General features: G+C 25.1%; 5 protein-coding genes across 10 annotated transcripts; 1 reads left to right on the top strand and 4 right to left on the bottom strand.

The window, feature by feature from the left end:
• Positions 1 to 410: 410 nt before the first annotated feature.
• LOC122858415 (outer dynein arm-docking complex subunit 4) lies at positions 411 to 6,819 on the bottom strand. 2 transcript variants are annotated; one of them, XM_044161303.1, is made up of 5 exons: positions 6,337 to 6,819; positions 4,996 to 5,154; positions 1,080 to 1,374; positions 733 to 996; positions 436 to 630 (listed from the first exon to the last, which is right to left on the bottom strand). In XM_044161303.1, exons 2-5 carry the CDS (start codon positions 5,146 to 5,148, stop codon positions 494 to 496), a joined length of 849 nt encoding a protein of 282 aa, XP_044017238.1. In that variant the 5' UTR covers positions 5,149 to 5,154; positions 6,337 to 6,819; the 3' UTR covers positions 436 to 493. The 2 variants fall into 2 exon arrangements, with proteins under 2 accessions (XP_044017237.1, XP_044017238.1); XM_044161302.1 differs by lacking the exons at positions 4,996 to 5,154; positions 6,337 to 6,819 and adding an exon at positions 2,804 to 3,018 and having other exon boundaries at positions 411 to 630.
• Positions 6,820 to 6,835: 16 nt separating this feature from the next.
• On the bottom strand, positions 6,836 to 11,139 carry LOC122858412 (cytochrome b5 reductase 4). 2 transcript variants are annotated; one of them, XM_044161297.1, is made up of 11 exons: positions 11,022 to 11,139; positions 10,710 to 10,946; positions 9,482 to 9,797; positions 9,220 to 9,390; positions 9,048 to 9,148; positions 8,811 to 8,949; positions 7,956 to 8,441; positions 7,600 to 7,894; positions 7,449 to 7,535; positions 7,220 to 7,378; positions 6,836 to 6,953 (listed from the first exon to the last, which is right to left on the bottom strand). In XM_044161297.1, exons 3-11 carry the CDS (start codon positions 9,741 to 9,743, stop codon positions 6,899 to 6,901), a joined length of 1,755 nt encoding a protein of 584 aa, XP_044017232.1. In that variant the 5' UTR covers positions 9,744 to 9,797; positions 10,710 to 10,946; positions 11,022 to 11,139; the 3' UTR covers positions 6,836 to 6,898. The 2 variants fall into 2 exon arrangements, with proteins under 2 accessions (XP_044017232.1, XP_044017231.1); XM_044161296.1 differs by lacking the exon at positions 11,022 to 11,139 and having other exon boundaries at positions 10,710 to 10,971.
• A 63-nt stretch (positions 11,140 to 11,202) lies between these two features.
• LOC122858413 (clavesin-1-like) lies at positions 11,203 to 14,747 on the top strand. Of its 2 annotated transcripts, none has more exons than XM_044161298.1 (6): positions 11,203 to 11,545; positions 13,028 to 13,204; positions 13,437 to 13,641; positions 14,016 to 14,139; positions 14,207 to 14,419; positions 14,497 to 14,747. In XM_044161298.1, exons 1-6 carry the CDS (start codon positions 11,461 to 11,463, stop codon positions 14,740 to 14,742), a joined length of 1,050 nt encoding a protein of 349 aa, XP_044017233.1. In that variant the 5' UTR covers positions 11,203 to 11,460; the 3' UTR covers positions 14,743 to 14,747. The 2 variants fall into 2 exon arrangements, with proteins under 2 accessions (XP_044017233.1, XP_044017234.1); XM_044161299.1 differs by lacking the exon at positions 11,203 to 11,545 and adding an exon at positions 12,282 to 12,451.
• A 584-nt stretch (positions 14,748 to 15,331) lies between these two features.
• LOC122858416 (androgen-induced gene 1 protein-like) lies at positions 15,332 to 19,471 on the bottom strand. 2 transcript variants are annotated; one of them, XM_044161305.1, is made up of 6 exons: positions 17,802 to 18,240; positions 16,530 to 16,816; positions 16,319 to 16,456; positions 15,979 to 16,196; positions 15,740 to 15,891; positions 15,332 to 15,571 (listed from the first exon to the last, which is right to left on the bottom strand). In XM_044161305.1, the coding sequence occupies exons 2-6, from the start codon at positions 16,686 to 16,688 to the stop codon at positions 15,522 to 15,524; spliced, it is 717 nt and encodes a 238-aa protein (XP_044017240.1). In that variant the 5' UTR covers positions 16,689 to 16,816; positions 17,802 to 18,240; the 3' UTR covers positions 15,332 to 15,521. The 2 variants fall into 2 exon arrangements, 1 of the variants encoding a protein (XP_044017240.1); XR_006374294.1 differs by lacking the exons at positions 15,332 to 15,571; positions 15,740 to 15,891; positions 15,979 to 16,196; positions 16,319 to 16,456 and having other exon boundaries at positions 16,694 to 16,872; positions 17,802 to 19,471.
• Positions 19,472 to 20,500: 1,029 nt separating this feature from the next.
• On the bottom strand, positions 20,501 to 22,465 carry LOC122858414 (DNA-directed RNA polymerases I and III subunit RPAC1). 2 transcript variants are annotated; one of them, XM_044161301.1, is made up of 6 exons: positions 22,338 to 22,465; positions 22,207 to 22,266; positions 21,748 to 22,132; positions 21,486 to 21,674; positions 21,178 to 21,414; positions 20,501 to 20,612 (listed from the first exon to the last, which is right to left on the bottom strand). In XM_044161301.1, the coding sequence occupies exons 1-6, from the start codon at positions 22,392 to 22,394 to the stop codon at positions 20,590 to 20,592; spliced, it is 951 nt and encodes a 316-aa protein (XP_044017236.1). In that variant the 5' UTR covers positions 22,395 to 22,465; the 3' UTR covers positions 20,501 to 20,589. The 2 variants fall into 2 exon arrangements, with proteins under 2 accessions (XP_044017236.1, XP_044017235.1); XM_044161300.1 differs by lacking the exon at positions 20,501 to 20,612 and adding an exon at positions 20,876 to 21,113.
• Positions 22,466 to 22,711: the final 246 nt, after the last annotated feature.

The following is a 22,711-nucleotide window of genomic DNA, read 5'->3' as shown; positions in this document are numbered from 1 at the left end:
AAAAAAATATGTTTAGAAAATTAATAATTCAATAACATTGCTAATCTTTGTTTTAAAAATTCAACAGCCAGGTTATTATTCCATCACGCTTTCCTAAAAATTAAATATTAATTCAACATGAAAGGTTTAAAAGAGAAAAAAATATCATGGTCCAGAGATAAACGTTCATGTAAAAATAAAAATAAAAAAGCAAGGTCAACCTCAAAGGCGTTGGTTATTAGCGAAACCCCAACAACAACTCTTACTCAATCATCCAAAAATTTAAATTCCAGACAAACTTGATAATAATTTCTGTGTTTAAAAATATTTCTCCACAAAAAAAACAAAAAAAAAAAACAGATAAATTTAAAAAACAAATCCAAAAATAAATTGTCATAAATGTTCAAAAAAAATTTGGATTATTAAATATATTCACTATCAACTAAATAAAATTTATTATAATTACTTGAACATTTTGACTTATTGGTTAAGAAAATATGTGAATTTATTGATGTTAAATTGGATTGCTTGATGATGCAGTAGATGATCGTTGTTGCCGCCAAAATTCTTGACGATTATTCAAGAATAATATTCCTTCCTTGGCATATTTTGTTATATGATCAGCAGACACTTGATGAGCAGCTTTAATATCTAAAAAATAAATTAAATATCAACAAAATAAAATGCTTTATTTTCTAATTATTCAAACAAATTTTAATATCTTTTTTTTATCGGCAAAATGTAGCATCATACCTGATCGTTTTAAAAGATTTTGTAAATATTTTTTATCAACATTGAGTTGTCCCAAAAAATTGAGCGTGTTATTCTTCTGCTTCATCAATGAAGACTGATTTTTTTTGTCCGTTATAATTGCTGATTTTTGATCATCAACATTTTCTGATTGTTCAAGCTTTGGTTTAACCTGATGATCACTTTGTTCATGAGTTTTTAAATCATCTAAATTTTTTATTTTCTGTATGTTTATCAGTGGTGCAGTCTTCATTGAACCACCGTTATCTAAAATGCAAAAAAAAAAATTATTAAAGGACAAAATAAAAGCTATTAAATTGTTTTAATATTATAATTAAAATGTAACTAACTTCCAAGGATATTTTGAATAGCTTCTTTGGCTTTTTGAATGCCCAATCGAAATTGATCAAACTCTGGTCTAATTTTAATTCCTCTGTGATAGTAAACAAGGCTCAATTCAAAATCTCCAAGATGATAAAGTGCTTCGGCTTTGTAATAAATAGCTTTTGGATTATTGGGGTCTTTGACTTTTTCAGTTAGAACACTTTCTGCATCTTCCAAAGCTTTTTGAGGCTCTCCGAGTAATAAATAACACTTGCTTCTTGATAGTAATGCAGTTTTGTCATTTGGACTTAATTCCAATGCCTGAAAAATTTAAATAAAATATTAATACTCAAAGTATCCTCGAAATTAAAATTTATATTTCAATGAAAATATCCAATTTAAAAGCTTTAAGAAGCTTTATTAAGTTCACGTTGTTTTAATATTTTTAAATTAGTACATTTTGCATGTCAACTCAGAGACAACTTTATTAATTTTAAGATTCCAGGTAACAATTGAAAATAATTTAAGGGTTTTTTTTTTGGTAATTGGTGATTTTATTTTTATATACCGAAAAAAAACAGTTGAATTATTTTTAATTTTTATCTGGAACCTTAAAATTTATCATGAACTTTCAAATAAAACGTTAAACGAAGCAAGAAGATAACCAATCGTAAAAAATTCATCTATTGTTGACAAAAGTATCATAACTAGCTCAGAAGTCAAGAAAAAATAATTAATCATTTTTCCATTTATATAGAATATATATATACGTTTTCTTGTAAAGTTCAAGTCAACACATGATAAAAAAAAAAAAGAAAAAGGTAAAATATATTCCTCAATATTTATAATTAATTCATAAAATTATTTATAAATGAAAATTATAAATAAATATAATAATTAATTTGTTTTACTTTAATTAATTTAAATATTTATTAAATAAATATATTTTAAATAAACTTTATACAAAATATTTCTCCGTAATAAGTCTTTATTTCTCCGATTTTTTTTCCAAGTTTCTTCGGAGAATTAGTCGAGAAAAATTTGATCAAAAGGTAAAAATACAGCGTGCAGAATTTATGGAGGAAAGCCGGAAAATATTTACAGGCGTTATTTAATTTATTTATTTATTAAAATATGCCATTTCTATAACTTATTATTGTTTTAAAAAATTTTAAATACACTTTCACGGAATAAATCAAGTTCTAATTTTACCATCCAAGCATGAATTATTTTTTTGGCAAGGATAGTATGGAAAAATATTCATATTTATAATACAAGTAAAATTTTTTTCTGATTTATAGTCAAATTATAATTTACTATTTTCAAACTGATATATAAAAAAAAAATAGTTCTAAAAGTTTCTCATTCGTTTAGTAATTTGTTGAACGAATTAAATATCAAAATAATTTGCAGGAAAAATATTTTTTTTAAATAATATGTATAGCCTAATGACAAGGTTAAATTAAAATAAAAAAATAAAAAAAATATAGGCTTTGCATGTCCATTGAAAGACACTGTCTCGTGACTTCCGTGACAAACTGAAATTCAATTTTTTTTAAACTCTACAAACTAAAGAGAAAAAAATCGAAATAAAAATATTCGAAATTCGAAATTTTCTGTGTAATTATTTCTCACCCAAGCTTGGCTATTTGTCTCACAATAATTTCAATAATAAAATATAAATAAAAATTATTTATTAAGTAGAATAATGTATAATTATAAAAATTTAATTGATGAATTTTGGGAAAACCTTGTTGATGCAGTTGATAGCAATGTTCAAGTCACCCGAACGCATTTCACGTGCACCAAGAGCTAGCATTGAGCTTGGATCAGCTTCTTCTGGTATTTGCATCATTTTATTACGATCTTGTCGTCTTTTTATTTTAAGTGATTGAATAATATCACGACTACCCATGTTAACAGCAGCAGCACGATCTTTATCAGTATAAACTTCTTCATATCTACTGCTACAATTTTTTTTTCTTTGTTTTCCTTTTCTTGTTTTTTGTTCAGATAATTCAAATTCCATTGTACCTTTAGCTATTCTACGTTGACGTAAATCTTTTTTTTCATTTTTATTACGTTTTATATTTTTTGATGTATCATTTATATCATGCTTTGTTTTATTTAAATTTTCTTTACTTTCTTTTATCATTGTTTCCATAAACAATGATTTTTTTTTTTTTTCACTTATTTTTTCATCTAAATCAATACGTACAAAACTCTGGAGAAAATCATTATCTTGAAGTGTTGGTTTTAATATATCAGATGCCTGATTAATTGCATCACCACTTGATAAATTCATTTTTACTTTTTTTTTTAATTTAAATTAACTTAAAAATAAATTAGTATAATAATATCAAAATTAAATATATGTATTTAATAATTTTTTTAGTCAATTTTATGGCACTTGTTTTTTTGACCATTTAAATATGTGTTCTAGTGAAACGTGTGGATATCGACACCTCGAGATTTTAGGTGACTAGTTGCCAAGACAACAATAAACAATGCGCTACATTTTGCGACGCGAACGGTGTTATAAGTATTTTAAAGTCAAGATAAAGTCAAGAACAACCCCACTCAGTTGTACTGTTTTTTTATTTTTTCTTGTAGAGTGGAATTTTTTTTTATTCAAGTGTTTGGATATTTTGTGCCATTTTTGTGGTTTGTATTATTTTATTATAAACAATGGGGTGTAATTATTCATTTTAAAAAGATAAAAAAAAAACACAGTGGCACCTTAGAAAAGTACAGAGGAAAATCAATTAGGTAAATGTGATTTACATATACTACCGGAAATAAAATTAATATAAAAAAAAAAATCTATATTTACCTGGGCCACGAAAAGTGCGATTCTCAGATTATTTTAAACAGTGAACAGAAAAAAAAAATCGAAGAGTATTATTAAGTTGATTTTCAATTGGTTTCAGAATAGAAAAAATATTATCCGAAATTTTGGTTTTTAGATGCCGGAGAAGCAGGGGTCTAAGTCTTCAATTAGTTTGGTCAGCCGCTGGATCGAAACTGGCGAGTGAATAGAAGGGATTTTGGTTGGACCAAGTAAGTTTGACTTATAGTGAAATTATAGTTTACAATTTTTAAACTAATATATAAAAAAACCTATTTTATTGAGTTGAAAAAAAAAAAAAGAAATAATTATATTTATTATTAGTATATTATTTTTAAAATGAATTTCAAAATGATGATTTGAGAGTTTGGGAAAGTTTGCTATGAAATTTGATTGAAATTATTTCACTTTAAAAAGTCAAAATATTTAAGTGATTGTATTGACCTTTGAAGGAAGTGTATTTTATTATTTTTGAGATACCAGGTAACAATGGAAAATAATTTAGGGGTTTTTTTTGGTAATGGGTGATTTTATTTTTATATACCAAAAAAAAACCGTTGAATTATTTTTAATTTTTATCTGGAACCGCAACATCTAATCAAAATGCTGTCAAAAATGCATTTAGCGGAAGAAAACAAATTATCCACTCAAATAACTTGAATTCTGTATCTATGGAAATATTTTTCCATTCATGTAGAATATATACATATATATTTTCTTGTAAAGTTCAAATCAACACATGAAAAAAAAAAAAAGAAAAAAGTAAAATATACTCATCAATATTTATAATTAATTAATAAAATTATTTATAAATGGAAACGATAAATAAATATAATAATTAATTTGTTTTACTTTAATTAATTTAAATATTTATTAAATAAATATTTTTTAAATAAACTTTATAAAAATATTTCTCCGTAATAAGTCTTTATTTCTCCGAATTTTTTTTCCAAGTTTCTTCGGAGAATTATTCGAGAAAATTTTAATCAAAAGGGAAAATCACAGCGTGCTGAATTTATGGAGGAAAGCCGGAAAATATTTTAGTCAACTAGATAAATAAACTTACAATTATTTGTATTTTAAAAAATACTTACTTGATCATACAGAGACAATGCTTTGGTGTAATTTTTATTTTTTAAATGGCCAGTAGCTTCATCTACTCGCAATTTCGTTGAAATTTGAACAGGATTTCGTTTAGTTTTTTTTACATCTCTGGCTTTATGGTTTTCTGTTTGCCAAGCTGTCATATTTTTCTGTGCAAATAATTTTTATAATTCGTTTTAATCTTATCAAATCATCCTTCAATAATTTTTTTTTTTTCCATCCATCTACACTATTTTCTCTCCGGGGTAATACAACTCAAATTATCATTAAACTTAATAATCACAGTACTCTAAATTCAACAATAACTTACAGTCTAACAAATGAAGATAAACAACATTTTTATCTTTTCGATTTTCGAATCGTAAAAACAATTTCTTTGCTAGTAAATATAATTTAAAAAAAAAGCAAAACAATTCAAAGAAAATTTTCCCCAATACTATGATTTATTTAAAAATTTTATTACAGAATTTTTTCTAATTAACTGATTTACCAATCACCGTGAAAGAATTTCCAATTTCATATTTTTCTATCGACTTAGTAATATTCTAAACCCAATTCCCTTCTATCGAAATTTCCAACCAATCATATTGCAATAAAGCCCTCATATTTTTTTATAAAACCCATTGCATTTCTAATAATTTCCAGATAGATCAATTGATATTGAGATTGGCTAAGGACAATTGCGTGACAAGAACTCAACGAAAGTGGCCAAACCACAACAACAAACTCGTCTACTAGAAAAATAAAAATCTATAAAAGATTTTATTGTTAAAATTTATCATTTTACAATACAACAATGTGTTGGCAGTTTAATTCAGTCCTTGGAAATAATTTTCTACACTCTTCATCAATGTCAAAATTATTCTTTACTCACGCTACATCATCGCCACTTTGAGCTTTGTCAATCTCAGTACCAATTAGTCTACTGAAATATCGATAAATCAATATAATTAAAAAACAACTCGAGCTTTGATATTGTTAAAAAAATAGCCATTGTATTTTATAAATAATAAATTTTAAAAACTAAATAACTAAAATAGAAAAAAATGATTAAAAAACAATTTGGCTAATTATTTTATCTGTCATGCAATAAATTCAATTACATGTATAATTTACAAATAGTTTATAAATTTATTTAACCTCTTGAAAACTCTGCAATATTGTAAACACGCTATTGAAAAAATTAGAAACGCTATTATTTTGAAAACATCAATGTTTAATGATAGAAAATTTAATTATTCAAATTAGTAAATCAGTTTCTTTTTAATAGTAAAATGTCAATACTATAGCAACGAAATAATAAACAGATAACATCAATGAAAATAACATACCAATGATAATGATAAAAACTTTTCAATATATACACTTTTAACGATAATGAAATAGCAATCTTCCAGTCACATTGCAGCTTTAACTAAAGCCACAAAAGTTTGTAAGCTTGATGAAGAAGGGATATTTATTGGAGTAGGATTTGCGCAAGCTCAGTTTTATTTTACTTTTATAAATTTTAGTCGAATATACATCCATACTGTTTAGCGATTAACTAAGTATTTTCAAGGAGCTTATTTTGACGTGCACTTATAAAAGAAAAAGAGAGAAAGACAAAGAGACTGATCGTCAAAAAAAAGTTTTAAAATTTAACAGAAAAAAAGATATTGAACGTGTTATAATTTTTTTTTCAAAAGAAATTAATGATTTTCTGTTATGAAAAAAAATTAAAAGATACTTGAAGGATTTTAGATGATAAAAAAACTTTTCGAAATTTCGATTGGAATTAGTAACACTCGTAACACGAGAAATATATAATTGTTCTAAATTTTTTTTTATTACCATTTGACAATATTTTTATCTAGAAAAATTCAAACACTGATAAATTTTTGTACGGTGAAGAATTTATCCATTAAATTCGTGCATTTGTGAAGAATTCCATCCCAAGTTTTTGAGAAATCTGGAAAATAAAATAGGCCAATTAATCACGTTGACCGAAAAAACAATGATCGTGAATGTAAATTTTGCTGGAGGGTAACTTTTTTTATTCTTATTGTAATTTACTAACTGTAAGTTTCTTTTGGCATACTAAAGAATTTTTACTGTTATCACCAGACACGTTCTAGATCGTGATCGAAATTGTGACATAAATCACGTACATCAACCAAACAAATAAGTATTTAAAAGAGATTATAAAAATAACAAAAAAAAAAAAAGATATATTACCCTTTTGTGACGGATAAAAAACCAACAGGACCACATGTAAAGACACAAGCTTGCTTGGATCCAACGCCAATGATTTCTTTAATCAAATTCTCAGTAACCAATCCTCTTTTACCTTCCCAAGGTTCTTTAGGTTGAGACAGTACATGAATAACTTTGACCCTAATAACAAAACATAAAATTAATACAAAAAAAATATATTTTCATTTAAAATAAAAGCTCCAAAATATACCGTGTATCAAGACATATATTATTGAGTTGTTCTTCATAGAAAATGTCTTTTTTTTCTCGATTAAAATTGAGCAGATTAATTGAAGAGCTAGAAAATAAATAAAAACAATTATTAAAATAACTATTGATTGATTTATTTAATAATAACTTACACATTACGACGAGCTAATGCTCTATGAATAATGCCAAGCATCGGTGTTAGCCCAGTTCCTGCAGCGAGCATATTTACAATTTTATATTCATCAAAAGACTCAATGACAAATGTACCCAAACAATTACTCAAAGTCACGTAATTTCCTGGTTGGAGGCTTGTTAATGATGGACTCAGTGCACCATCAGGATAAGATTTAACAATTAAACATATACAATCAGAGCTTGGCTGTTGTGATTCATCATTTGATTCAAATGATGCTGGTACTGGTGTGTAAGATCTTGATACTTCAGTTCCTAGATAAATAAAACAATCAATTAAAAATAATATTTTAATGTTAAAATAAAATTTTATTACCTGATACATTTATTTTAACTTCAACATGTCTACCAACTGGTATTATTTCCATGTACTGGTCAGCCTTGAGAACTAAAAAATTAACTGACTCACAAAGTGTTTTATTACTAACAACTTTCCAGTCACGATATATTCTTCCAATTTCTTTTTTTTCTGTACCAACAATACGACTACCATATGAATTCCATAATTTTTTATCTTCTTTTTTAAAGCAAAATTCAAGCTGCATTGTATCAAATGATTTACGATATTGTGGAGGCCATTGTATTTTATTTATCATTTCATATTCATGTCTAATTGATCCATTTGGTAGATGTATATTTATCACAAATTCCGTCATGCTATGACAAATCAATCGGAAAGTTAGAGAATATTGTTCTGGTGTTGGTTTGTACCAGAATGATATACTATTTGTTGTTTGTTTCCAGTCGGTTTTTATTTCAAGGACTGATGATAATGGCTTTGGTATTTTTTCCACTGTTGAGCCTAAATATTAAGGCAAAATTAAATTATTTAAATGATTAATTTAGACAAGTTGATTGATAAAATATGAGAGATTATTTTTATAAATTATTCATCAAGTTAATCAGCTTTTTAATTGATTTTAATTATTGTTTAAATATTTCTAGAATATTGTCAATTTAAAGACATTAATTGTTTATATTTTAGATATTGATACAATTAAATTACACAGTTAAATATAAATTAAATTGTCAATCGAAATTTATGATCAATCAATAGAACAATCTCTTACACCTTGAATCTGATGATTCCAATTAATAATAAATTAAAAATATATTTTTAATAATTAATTCAACGAAATTATTAGCCAATTTACAAGAAAAAAATACTCACCACGTGCAGTTGGTAAAATTTTAGATAGTATACTATTTTTACAATTTAAATTTGGTATAATTTCATTGATTTTTGATCTACATAATTGGCCAATAACACATTTTTGAAGAATGCTTTGATAGTTGACCCATGCGTGGACCTAGAAACAACAATCTACAGGTACACGAAGTTACTTAAAATCTATTAAAATTATTAAATAATAATTAGCTATATTTTTTTTTCAGTTATTAAACTCACGTCATCAAACATTTTTGTTGCATCTGTACCAACACCTTTCATTAATTCAGGCACACCACCAGGATGAAAGTCCATGTACCTCGTTATATTATACACAACACCTGCATAAATTAACAAACGAAATAAAATTAATTTAATTGTTAATTGCTTTATGTTTATTAAATTTTTATACCTCGAATGGCAATCCATGCATCATTTCTTTGATTATGCTTTGCAAGTTCTTTTAATGTAATGGATTGTGGAACTCCTTTGAAACCAGTTAGATCAACACCAGAAGAACCAAGTCGGATCCAGTCCATCAAGCTATGACCAGGTGCAAGGGCTGTTTTGTTTCTTGGATTTCCTGAAGAAATTTAAACAAGTTATTTGATTGAATGGTAAAATTAATGGATTATCAAAGAAGAGATTTATTTTAATCGACAATATGACTTTACCAGTTGCAGAACTACTTGAATTTGCCAAAGAATTAGCTGGTTTTTGTTGTAAATTAACACGAGCCACTTGACCAGGCAACAATGCTGAATTTTGTGCTGTCAAACTTGTTGATGAATTTGTTGTTAATTTTGTTTTATCAATATCAATCTTGTTTGTTTTATCTAGTAGTTTATTAGGTGGTATCATTTGTTCTGATGAATCCATGCTGATTGTTTCAGGAGCATGATTTTTCGATGTGCAAGAATCAATTGTTGGATCCATTTTATTGGCATTTAATTGTTTTCATTTAATTTAATTTTACAATGATATATGTACCTGGAAAAATATTCAATGTTACTGTCTAATTTGTAAATGAAAATTAAAGTTATTTCGATTATACTCTTTTATAAATATTTAATTGAAATTGGAATTTTCTGCACATATCAATTGACGCAACTTTTAATCAAACATACAAATGTCACCGTTAATTTTTTAATTTTTCATTTGAATGTTTTATAAATAAGCCAACTTTTTATTTGTCAAACTTTCTCCCCTTCTCAACCCTCTCAAAGGGTAGTAAGTAAAGGGTTGAGCAAATATCAATAAAAACAATTTACTCTCTACAAACTAAAACAAATTAATATGTTTTTTAATAGAAGATAAAATTTTAAAAATAAATAAACAATAATAAATTCATTTTAGTTTCTTTTTTTTTTTTGTTTTTATATTTTACTTGTTCATTTATTTATTTAAAACAATTTATTGGCAATTATTAATAACAATATTTAGCTTTAATTGTTGGCATTAAACCTGTTTTTATTTAAAAAATTTAATTTAAAAAAAAGCTAAAATTTTAAATTATTTTTCAAATTAAATAGTAATTATTTTTTACAAAATTATTAAATTAATTATCAAAAAAAGTAGAATGTTTTTTAAGAATATACCAATTTTTGTTTACTATCAAAATAAATTTTTGAATCCCCAAAACAAATATTTATATTTCTACAATTTTTTTAATACTCATTTTTCAATAAATTAAATTTATTAATTAGTAATATTATTATTACAAAATTGAGTAAATAAATTCTCAATTTTTATCATGTTTTTACTATGTATTTTTAAATATTTTTAATAAACATAACCTTTAAAAATTGATTTGTTATTAATAGATTGCTATTAGATTATTTCGAATGATCTCACTTTAAATTTTAATAAATTTTTCTACTCAAAAATAAATATAAAACTTACAATTTAGATGAACAATTGTTGTAAACACTTGTTCTATGACAGTTTTAACACACTGTTACATATAAAAAATTCATAACATGTCATCGATAAGTAAACATGTGTGTGATAAACAATGACAGTATGACAGCTGACATCAATGCTCCAGCTGTTCCAATTGACGTCTTTAGAAAAATTTTAATTTTTGCGCATGACACTGCGCAACACGCAGCAGAACCTCCCATCAAAAATAAATAAAATCTATTTTTGGAAATTTTAAATCAATCTTTACTCATTTCGACAATGTATATTAATCCCTTGGGTTTAAAATTTTACCTTGATTAATTTTATCTTACTCTGATTCACTCCAATTACCATATCGTTTTTTTTTTTAATTTTTATTCAACTTTTTCCTCCAAATTATCAGCTCAAAGTGAATCAAACAACATTTACTTTCACAAGGGCAAAACAGCAATAAAAAATTATCAAAAAAATATATAATTCAATTTTTTGTAAATATATTTTCATTCTAAATTCACAATAAATTTACTCGATAATTAAAAAGAAAAAAAAAAAAAAAATTACTCCAATTTAAACCATGATATTGATGCAATAAAAAGTTTCTCTTTTTTTTTTTTTTGTATGGTGAAAATAAAAATGAAAAAGATTGTATAACAACATGAAATTCACATGAACATAATGAAACTAAAAATTGACAAAGTAACGGTTTCGATTGAGAATTTTTTTTAAAATTTCCTTTCAGAACTATCGTCCAATGTACAGTCACCCAGTACACTTTGCCGGTCAGTCATCACAAACTTACCTGTGCGGTAACAAGTCCACGGAACAAAGAGCCTCAGGTAATAAACAAAAAAATAAATAAAAAAAAAAACCAAAAGGAAATCAGTCAAACGTACAAATTAGTGGATAAAAAAATAAAAGATAACATTATCAATTTTTTTTTTAATTTTCAAACTATTGTAAAATATTTACTGATAATAATTCATAGAAATAATAATAATAACAATAATAATTATATAGTCTATAATTTAATAAAATAAAAAATATTTAACTGGTAAATGTTTAGTTGATTTTTTTTGGTGTTTCGATCGAAATTTGATGGACAATTTCTATGATTTATTTTAAAAATTGTGTGTAATATTTATTGGCTAAATGCTTGAAATATTTTGAAGGAAAAAATGTGATAATAATACTAAATATATTTAAATGGATTGTTGTAATATGAATGGCTTTTTCAACGTTCAAGGTCTTCGTTTCACTCAACTTTTTAATGCCAGCTCTGCTTGTATTATTCATATTGTGTTGACTCACTCGATGCGTGGATATTAAAATCGATCGCTGTATAATATTTTTTTTTTTCGACATCGAAATAACCACGGATAATTAGTTGAAGGAAATATATAATTATAATTATTTTTTTTTATACAATAGAATATTTTTGTGTTTGTGATAATATTGTCTTGAAAAATCTACACACACAGAAAAAAAATAATAATTTAATATGTTGCAATAAAATTTGTAGAATTTTTATTTTAAAATTATTGTTTTATTATTTTTTTTTTTTTATTCAGCAAAATCGTTTTATTTTATTGTTATTTTGTCGCGAGTCACATCGTTTTTAAAATGACAAGACAAATGAGACGTCGTTAAATTTCAAGACGAATATTTTTGTGTTCTAGTTTTTTATCTTTTTTAATTATTAGCACAAGTGTTATACGATGAAATTCACTCAAATTTATGATTAAGTAAATAAATATTATTCAAAAAATAAAAAATAAAATTTATACGGTGAATAATATATTAGATAAATATTTTTAAAAAATTTTTATATTTTAATTTTTTTTAAATACTTAACATTGATTGAAAGTTATTTCGAATTACAAATTATTTCTAATGGATTTTAGGCAATTAAAATTAGCTTTATAATCAATTAATTCATAAAAATGTTGAGATTATTTTAGGGCCGTAAATTAATTTATCAATTTTATATTTTAAAATTTAAAATAACTGGTAATTAAAAAATTAGATAATACTAATTTATATTGTTGCGTGCAGTAATTAGAAACGAGCTAATTTTTAATTGAGAAAAAAAAAATGAGAAATTAAAGATGAATGTTCTGAATGATCTAGGCTTGATTTTGTGTTAATTAAATTCTTGTGTTGAATAAATACAAATAAATTCGAAATAATTAATTTAGTGTTAATTTGAAATTGAATTTAAAAAATAAATGTTGATTTATCGAATTATAATATGTAACTTTGGGGTGAGACAATTGATAATAAATTTAATTTAGCATATTTATCATTTCGAAATTTTTTAGTAACATTAATCCATGAAGCAATGGCGGAATACTGCGAATACATGTGGAATCCTACTCGAGGACTATCAACAGAGCTTGCAAGAAACATCTATCCTGATGTATCAAAAATGAAAACAAAAGATAAAAAATTAGCTGTTAAAACTGTTCGTGCTATACTTCGAAGTATGCCAAATGTAGGTAAGAAAAAAAAAAATAAATAAAAATTATTACTTTATTTAACAACAAGTAGAAAATAAAATTTTCAACTAATTTTCTTTGCAAAAAGCCCATCGAAATTTCCACTAATTCCTTTCATATAAATTTCGATAAATAATCAACAATTAAAATGAAAAAAAAAATCTATCAAAGTATAAAAATTAAATACCAATTAATCAATTATTTAATATTTAATTATTGACTTGTTGTTTAGATTTATCAAAATGCACAGATGAATACATAACACGTTTTCTCTTCTCGAGAAAATACCATGCTGATAAAACAGCTGCATTGATTGGAGCTTATCAAGCTCAAATTGCAAATCGTCCAGATATATTTGAAAATTTAACAGCCAGAGATCCAGCAATTCAACGAGCACTTAGAGCTGGAATTCCTGGAGTTCTTCCAGCTCGAGACAAGTGAGTAAAAAATTAATTTTTTCATAATTCTAATAATTAACATAGCCACCAATTAAATCTAATCAATTAAACTACACTATTGAAATTTAAATTAAAAAATATTTCGTTAAATCTCTTCTGGTATTTTTGAAGTCAAATTAATTTACTAAAATAAATTTGGCAATTATTTTTCTAAATTCATTTTAAAATAATCCTTGAACATTGACAATTGTCATAAATTAATTGACTTGCTCATAAAACTTTGTATAAGCCAAGAAAAAAAATTTCCATCGTCATAAAAATAATGATTAAAAAATAAACATGAATATTTCATTAACAAGAAATTAATTGACAATAAAATTTATATAATTTTTTAAATTGTTTTATACATAAAGAAAAGGCAGATGTGTTCTCATAATATTAGCATCACAATGGGATCCAATAGCAGTGCCTGCAATTTCTGTATTGCGTGCAATATTTTTAGTTCTTGAAATATTAATACAAGATCAACGTAATCAGGTAAAATTTAAAAGCAATATTTTTTAAATGAATACTTTTATTAATTATTTATTATTTTTATTATTAGCAATTTGGATTTGTGGCAGTTGTTGATTGGAGTGATTTTTCATTGCGTCAAGGTGGAGCACTAGGTGCAACAGCAGTTAAAAATTTAATTGTTGCATTACGTGGAAGATTTCCAGCAAGATTTAAAGCAATTCATTTTCTATCAACACCATTGTATGTTCAAGCAACATTAACACTAATTAAGCCTTTTCTTGACGAGAAAACACGACGAAAGGTAATAGAAAAATTCAAATAGAAATATTACTATTACTTTTTTCTGTTGAATATTTTGTAATAATTAATTTCGTTTAGATTTATCTACATGGAAATAATATGAGCACGCTTCATGAGCACCTTCCAACTGATATTCTATCAGCTGAACTTGGTGGTACTGGTCCTGCTTTTAATCCGGGTTTTTGGGCTGAGCCAGTTATTCATTCAGCCATGCGAGAAGCCGAGTTGGCTGCTATCGAAAAAGAACAGACAAATCAAAGCCCAAAAAAAGAATCAAGTCATAATGAACAAGAAAATTCAACGACTGAATTTTTTGATAAATAAATCTAGAAATACATATGTGTTTATGAATAATTAATTGCTAAAAATACATCAGATAAAATATACACTAAAATTTCAAATTAATGTTGAAACTTTTTTTTTTTTTTTGTTCAATGGATTTTGTCTGAATTAAATGTGATAATTTTTAATAAATAATTTCATTCTTGAATACGTATTGAGATGTAAAAATTTTAAGACCTGTTCAATAAAAATAATCAGCAGTATTTGAGTAGAAATAAATTTAAATTTGGTTTGTTGATTTTATTTTGGCTACTTGTTATCTTCCAGGCTATCAAAAGTGAGACTCCAACATTATTTTCGACATTATTTTCGAAGGAAATGTTTGTTGATTAGATGACCTAGATGTCTGCTTGAAATATTTAATTTAACAATGATAAAATTGTTGTTTTTTATGAGGACATTATGCTATCAATACTAGACTAGTCGCTGATTTTTTTTTTGGTGTTGATTTACTTTATTTAAATTTACCTCTTTGATAATGTTAATGGCCTTTTTAGCATATCAAATTGTGTCGAGAAATATTTATAAAATAATTCATGAGCATTTTTAAACTGATAAAAACAAAATGTTTTATAAAATATTAATTTAGTTTATTTTTCATAAAGAATTTATTAATAATAGGCAGTTACTTATTGACAATAAGAAAGTGTATATTAACAAAATAAGTAATTATAACTTTTTGATACTTCATTTTAATATATATTCAACAAATCATGTGATAAATATTTCACAATGATATTTCTAAATGTCAATTATTTATCTTATTTTGATTTCTTTTTGTTGCTTCCTTTGATATTTTTTTTTGCTGAACCTAGATCAACAAAAAACAGCAATTAATTTACTTGTTAAATTTAATTTTACTATTTTTTCTTTTTTATTTAATTTTTAAATAAACACACGAGTAAAAATGTTAATTAAATTTTAATATAAAATCAACATTTAGCTCGTCTAATTTTTTATTTAAAAAAATACAACTCACCCCAAAGAAGTTGATCAAATTTTTCTCCAGCAATATACAAAACAACAGAAAATGCAAACAAAACAAGAAAGAAAACAATCCTCAATGGTAATGACAATACTTCCATCACTGGATATACCCAGAAACCACTCTTGAAGTAAATAAAATGCATCCTGTCAAGCGAAAAAAAATGAAAAACATTTAAATAAACTAATCAATCTTTGTAACTTGGATAATATATAAATGAACAATTAAATTACCAAACAAGATATATGAGCATGACTCCAAGCAATCCAGAAAATCCACGTGATCTCTTTGGATATTGTCTTGGAGCTATGATCATCTCGATAATTGTTGTAACCATGATGAGTGTATGCATGAGATGATTCAGCCACGATGGAAAATATGGATCAATAGCTTTTGGTAGCACCAACTCACGATCGACAAACATCAATGCCCAAAATGTAACACCAACAAACTGCAACAACAAATTGACTTTAATAATTTTCATAATTTATTTATCCAACTTTGAGAAACAATTTCATTGAGAAACAAATTAATTAAGCTGATAATGTTTCTTCAATATTTTCTTCATCTTACCATAGCCAGAGGAAAGCTATAAGTTGCATGGAAATAATCCTTGATTCGTCTTAAAAGTGGTCGAGTTTTTGGTGAAGGTGAATTTGTTCCACAAAAATCATTAAGTGTACAAATTAAAAAGAACAATGCTTGAGCAATCTGTAAATTATTTAAGACTTAATTAATATTTAAATGAATTTTTAAAAATAATGGTAATTAAATTTTTACGAACCGCATCCCAGTATGTTAGAAATTTAAATTTTCCTCCATAGCCACTGTGCAACTTGTTGATTCTTGCTGGTATTATTGTGTACATGAAATCGTAATAAACAGCAAATGAAAATACTGCAAATGCAGTTAAATGAAATCCAGTCAGCACTGCTTTATTCATAGCTATTTATTTTCTTTTTAATTAGTCCAGTGAAGAATAATAAATTGTTGATTGATCACTATGGCTTTCCAAGTTCCTTTAAATATTTATGCGACACTTTTTGCAGATCAAGCAGAAAATTTTGTCGACTTTTTTACGTTGAATTAAAATGTTTTCCAATTGGTTCATGAAAGAATAAAAAAATCTTCGATAAAATTTATGTACTTAATTAAAACGACATATGTATTTTTAATTTTACATTAGTAATTTATCTTGGATGAAAAAAATGCAATGTTAAGTTGAAGGACAAATTCACGATAAACTGTCTAGCCAGTCTCAGATAACCTGAGATATTCCATCATTTTTTTTAACCGTTACTGATTAAAATTTCATTATAATAAACAACAAGAAATTTTAGAAAAATAATTATATATCAGTGCTGCTTAAAATCTGCGAAATCCTGGAGAAAAAATTCAAACTAACGGAGAAAAATTTTAAATTACGGAGCAATTTTCCAAGAATTTCGATAGATTTTTTTATCAAGTTTCTACAATTATAATTTAATGATAATATTAAACAAAGTAATTACAAATAAATAGTATTTATTTTGCAATCAGAGAATTTTTTTTTTTTCATGCGAAAAAATAAAAATTCCATGATCAATTTTAATGTAAAGAAATATTTCAATCAATAAAAATTATACTGAAAAAAAAACCAGGATAAAATTGAATTTTTATGCAAGAATTTTTAGCCAATTAAAAAATACAAGCATAATTAGTAATTACAAAAACAATATCATAAAAAAATACCGTTTTTTTTCTCCCTTAAAACGATCATGCGCAGACAGATTGAATACAAATAACAAAAAAAATAAAAAACACTTTACATCGAGATCTACCCCCTCTGTCGGAATTAATCCGCTAGTCATGATGATTAAGGTCAAACCAACAATTCAAGTAAAAATCAACTTGACATTAATGCCGGTTATAACTTAAAATAAACAGGTTTATCAAACAACTAAAACTGTATTATTAAAAATTCAATTTTTCTCTAAATTTAATAATAAAACTAAATGGCTATTTTAAAAACAAATTAGTGAGCAAAAAAATTAATTAATTACTCAATTTTATTTACCTAAATTGGAGCAATTAAATCCACTTGCAGCCTCAATAAAATTTTCACAGAAATTAATCGAAAATCGAAATCAATGTAACTGTTTTGATAATTACACAATCGAAATAATTTACACTATATTTTTTCTATATGAAAATTTAAAAAAATATAAAAAACAGTATATAAAATTATAAAATAAGCGGTTAATTAATTTTTAAAAAATATCAACACTACACTTCTTAAGGTCGTGAGTTTTGTGTGCTCCAAACAAGTATCTTATCTTGACTGAACATGTACATATAGAAACACTGTAAATGTCTACAACCAGTCAGTACTTTACTGCACTCATACATATGCATAGACAGCTGTCGAATACAATATTGTTTTTCTAAATAAATTGATGATTTATTTTTATCAACATCCAGCTAGCAACACACAAATGATAATGTTCTATTAATATTTTTACAGCCAACTTATATGAATTTTTAAAATTCAAATGAAAATATTTTTTATAGCTTTTATTTTATAAACAAATTAATTTTTTTTTAAATCTTTTTTTATCGTATTAATTATTTATTCATTTATAAAAAATTCATGTTATTATGTAAGTTGAGAAAAAAATTGAAAAAAATTATTTAATAATCAAGGCTACTTGGTAGTACATTGATAATAATTTTTTTAATTATAAAAATTATTATTTTCTGTTTCTTGATTTATTAAAATTTTTAGTATAAAAAATTTGATTGATTTTTTTAATTGATATGATTGTACGTTTGAAAAAATAGACAAGTAATTTTTTTTAAATTTTAAAACACTTTAGAAAAATACTGTGCTCTAAAAGACAATATGAAAAATTAATCTAATTTTATTTAAACTAGTGAAAATTTATTATAAAATTATTTTTTTTTAGCAATTTTTAATTTTTTTTTAACAACTGGAAGTGTTTCACTTTTAAAAGCATTTATAATTTCTTGATGTGTTACTTGAGTATCAGCATGTTTATATTCAATAATTTTTGATGGTTTATCAAGTGCACCAGGTGGTGAAAATTCAATTTCTAAATCAGACTGATCAGAAGGATCAGAATCACCATCATGATTTTTAGTTAATTTAAATTGTAATGGTTTAACATCTTCATCTTCATTTGATGTATCAGTATTTATTTTCTTCACTGGATACATGGTAAAATAATAGTCACCTTTTTTTCTATGAATATGAAGAGATGGAGTAGTTGCAAATTCATCAATTTTTCTTCCACGTTGACTTCGTGCCAATGACGATAATAAACTTTTTGATTTAAATTTATTTTTTTTTCCTTTAACCATTGGTATTACAACTGGTCTCACGTCAATATCATCAAGTGATTTAGCAGCTCTTTTTGATTGAAATATTTGCCAAACACGTCGTGATATTGCACCAGGTTTCCAATCAATTTTTGGCTTGATATTACCAGGTGTTTTTTTTGTATTCCATAACCAGCCCATGTTACGAGGAACACGACATCTTATTTCTACACAACTTCGATGACCATAACATCCACTTGGACTAACTGATCTCACTAAATTCAACACCCGTTTACTTACTTTAACATCATACGGATTTTTACTAGATTTATTCATTATTTTTGTTGAATATTTTTGTTTATGTTTATTAAATTTATTGGCCTTTTTCTTTTTTAATTTTAATGATTTTTTTTTTTTTTTTTTTAAACTATTATTTATGTCATTTATATTTGAAGAATTTTCATTTTTTAGGTCATTAATTTTGTCAATTTGTTGATTATTATTTACATGTTTTTGTTCATCAGAAATATTGTTAGCTTTTTCGATAATTTTATCAACAACTGTATTTTTTTTAAAGCTTGAAAAATCAATAAATTTATCTGGAATTTTGTGATCAGGTTTTATAGAAATTATATTTCTTGGAGATGGTTTTTTAAAATTTTTTCGACTTATATTAAAGTATGGACTATCAGTTGGATTTGTAAGACCTAGACCTTCCATTCCAGGTATTTTTCCAATAGATTCAACAAAATTTTCAGCATCTTTCAGGGCTTTTGATAGACAGTCAATTGCTTGACATGGTTTTTTTGGCTCTCCTGGATAACTGTATTCATGTGGTGGTTTATCTTTACAAAAACAACTATCAAATTGATTAGGTTTATCACCATAACCACCACGAAGACGATCAATAATAATATTATCTTGACTTTTAATTGTTTCTAAATTCATTTCGATGTCTTTAAAACCTGATAATATTATTTTAGAACACGTCCCACTATTGCAAGGTAAATTTTTATTTACATCAGGTTGATTGTCAGTCGACTCTTCATTTTTTGATTCATCAACTGATGAATCTGGTTGTTTTTCAAAAACATCTTTGCAAAGCATAGAAATACCAAATATATTTCTAATCTCAATATTTTTATTGACAGTTTCTTTCATTCTTGGAGTCCAAAGTTTATCTTTTATTTTATCATTTTTATCAATTAGCTTTTTACAAATGTATACACTTGAAGAATTAACTTCTTTAAAACTCAATGACTCTTTATCAGTCTCGAATTTATGCTGAAGACATTGACCAAGACGTGATATTTTAATACATATATCAATTACTCCAGATGATTTATCATCACCATCAATAAGTTCATATGAATTTTCAATTTTATAAAATTCTCTTGAATCAGCTGTACAAAAACATCCAGTAACTATTAATTTTAACCAGCAAATTGGATTATCATCATTCCTGTCACAATAATCATCAACTATTTTATGAATCTCCAGACAAATTGGATCACTCTCAAGTTTCTTTATAAAATCAAATGAATAATCACTGAAAATACACGTTTTACCAGTAAATATATCAAAAAAATTGTCACTCTTTTGATAACCTGATAAATTTTTTAATTTAATTATAAGCTTTGGAAATTCTAAAAATTTTAAATTAACAGATAATAAATTTAACTTTAATTTATCCAATTTTTCACTTGTTAAATTTAAACGTTTTACTAAAAAATCAATGACAAATAATTCATGTTCTTGATTTTTATCAAAATTCATATTTGCTTTTTAAAAATAATTTTAAACAAAAATATTGGTATTAAACTTGAAGTTGTTTATTCGAACAAAAAAAAAAAATAAAAAAACTATGTATTTTGTTTTTATTTGAAATTTATAAATTAAAAAAATTAAATCAACATATATTTTAATTGGAAAAATTCTTAACTTATATTGTCGAGTTCTTCCAGGAAAACTCGACATTTTTTTTTGAGAACTTTAACTGATTCCAAAAATATTACATTTGGTGGAATAGCACCAACAGTTTCAACATTAACTAAAAAAAAATAAACAAAATATAAATATTGTATAATGATAGCAGATGAATAAATTAAACTTACAAATAAAATGATTAGAAATTCTTCCAAGATCAACAGAATTTTTTAATTCATCATTTCCATAAACATTACGTGAACAGCTGTCGTATCTTGCATCTTTAACCTTAGCTTCAACACCATCTTTAGTTTTGACAAGTTCAATGACACCAGGACTAAAGTAGCTTTGTAATTTCTCAGCAAGTTCACCAGTGATTTTTTTTTTCAATTGGATATCAGGCAAGAGACGATAAGTTGCTGTAGCTAAAAGGAAAATTATGATAATTTAAATAAATTAGACAATTTATTGATGATTCATCAACAAATCAACTTACCAACTGGTGAAAATTTAGCATGATCCTTGCCAACACCCTTGACAGCATGCATATATGCACAAATTTCTTGTCCAGGTCTCATTTTACAAATAAGAATATCTTTTTCAAGCATACCAAAATCATTTTCACCATTTGGATACATATTTTTTTGTCCACCAAGTGGTACCCATTGAATATCACTACTATAAACTGGATACAAATAATTAGTTTACATATTTATTAAATATATAATTAATAAAAAGGAAAATTTAATAATCATTACCATGACTGTTGCAATAAATTGCTTTAGGCTCTTGTGAATCTTTTGGAGCTTCTGGATTTTTTGTACATTTTATTTTCAATTCATATCTTAATGTGTCTTGTTCACTCACTTCATCATTGTCATTTGTTGAGGGTGATGGATCATCAAAAAACATTGGATTAGCTTTTAATGGTACCAATCCAAGTCTATGAGCAAGTACTTCATCTTGTATCATACTTGTGTTGTTTAATATAAATACTTTTTCAATTGCCATTGATGGAATTTCACTGAGCATTATACGACGATAAGCATTTGCCAAAGCATGTGAACAACCAACAATATCAAATTCAATTTCTTTACAAATTCCATCTTCTTCTGTTTTTTTAACAACAGATATTTTTATATTCTATATTAAAAATTAAACAACATTAGTATTTATTTGTTTATTTGTTTTTTTTATGTAGCAAATTAATTATTTACCTCTTTGTATTTTTCTATGTTCCAGGGACCTGGAGATCGGAGGTTAGAATACTCATTGGCCTTGAATAATCATTAAAATATAATTGTTATTTATTAATTTATTGTTTTTATTAATTTAATTATTAACTTACATTTGGTATTCCATATTCACCAAGAATAACACGAGGAATTGGTTGTTTAAAAGACATTGTTGTAACGTTTTTATTCTAGGTTGAAATGATTGTTGTTAAAATTTAAGAATCAAGCATGCAAGCATGGTAATGAGTACTAGTAACTAGTTAGTAAATTTTAGTTATTTTTGGTGACTTTAGAGTAGGTATGGTAGGACATTTAGCAAAAAAAATATTAACATTAATTAATATCATTATTTAACAATAAATATTAACAAAAATATAATAAATAAATAAATAATAAATTAACAATAAATATAATATTAATTATAGAAAAATTAGTCAATATTTTATTTCGAAATTGAAATGCCATTTTTAATTTTATTTCAAACTTT

The sequence above is a fragment of the Aphidius gifuensis genome, linkage group LG5 (assembly GCF_014905175.1).
Source record: "Aphidius gifuensis isolate YNYX2018 linkage group LG5, ASM1490517v1, whole genome shotgun sequence".
In the NCBI taxonomy this organism is placed as follows: Eukaryota; Metazoa; Arthropoda; class Insecta; order Hymenoptera; family Braconidae; genus Aphidius; species Aphidius gifuensis.
The sequence above is the reverse complement of the archived record's forward strand: the minus strand, read 5'-3'. Positions and strand labels throughout refer to the sequence as shown.

Excerpts from the sequence above, each read along its gene's own strand:
- LOC122858415 (XM_044161302.1), bottom strand. The coding sequence starts at position 2,968 with ATGGGTAGTCGTGATATTATTCAATCACTTAAAATAAAAAGACGACAA. Across the intron at positions 1,375-2,803 it reads CTATCAACTGCATCAACAAG|GCATTGGAATTAAGTCCAAA; the intron begins GTTTTCCCAAAA and ends TAAATTTTTCAG. Across the intron at positions 631-732 it reads AAATCTTTTAAAACGATCAG|ATATTAAAGCTGCTCATCAA; the intron begins GTATGATGCTAC and ends TTTATTTTTTAG.
- LOC122858412 (XM_044161297.1), bottom strand. The coding sequence starts at position 9,743 with ATGGATCCAACAATTGATTCTTGCACATCGAAAAATCATGCTCCTGAA. Across the intron at positions 9,149-9,219 it reads TGCATGGATTGCCATTCGAG|GTGTTGTGTATAATATAACG; the intron begins GTATAAAAATTT and ends TAATTTATGCAG. Across the intron at positions 8,950-9,047 it reads CAACAAAAATGTTTGATGAC|GTCCACGCATGGGTCAACTA; the intron begins GTGAGTTTAATA and ends TGTTGTTTCTAG.
- LOC122858413 (XM_044161298.1), top strand. The coding sequence starts at position 11,461 with ATGTACAGTCACCCAGTACACTTTGCCGGTCAGTCATCACAAACTTAC. Across the intron at positions 14,140-14,206 it reads TACAAGATCAACGTAATCAG|CAATTTGGATTTGTGGCAGT; the intron begins GTAAAATTTAAA and ends TTTTATTATTAG. Across the intron at positions 14,420-14,496 it reads ACGAGAAAACACGACGAAAG|ATTTATCTACATGGAAATAA; the intron begins GTAATAGAAAAA and ends AATTTCGTTTAG.
- LOC122858416 (XM_044161305.1), bottom strand. The coding sequence starts at position 16,688 with ATGAATAAAGCAGTGCTGACTGGATTTCATTTAACTGCATTTGCAGTA. Across the intron at positions 16,197-16,318 it reads ATAGCTTTCCTCTGGCTATG|TTTGTTGGTGTTACATTTTG; the intron begins GTAAGATGAAGA and ends TTGTTGTTGCAG. Across the intron at positions 15,572-15,739 it reads ATTTGATCAACTTCTTTGGG|GTTCAGCAAAAAAAAATATC; the intron begins GTGAGTTGTATT and ends TTGTTGATCTAG.
- LOC122858414 (XM_044161300.1), bottom strand. The coding sequence starts at position 22,394 with ATGTCTTTTAAACAACCAATTCCTCGTGTTATTCTTGGTGAATATGGA. Across the intron at positions 21,675-21,747 it reads AATTTATTGCAACAGTCATG|TTTATAGTAGTGATATTCAA; the intron begins GTAATGATTATT and ends ATTTGTATCCAG. Across the intron at positions 21,415-21,485 it reads TGCTAAATTTTCACCAGTTG|CTACAGCAACTTATCGTCTC; the intron begins GTAAGTTGATTT and ends TTTTCCTTTTAG.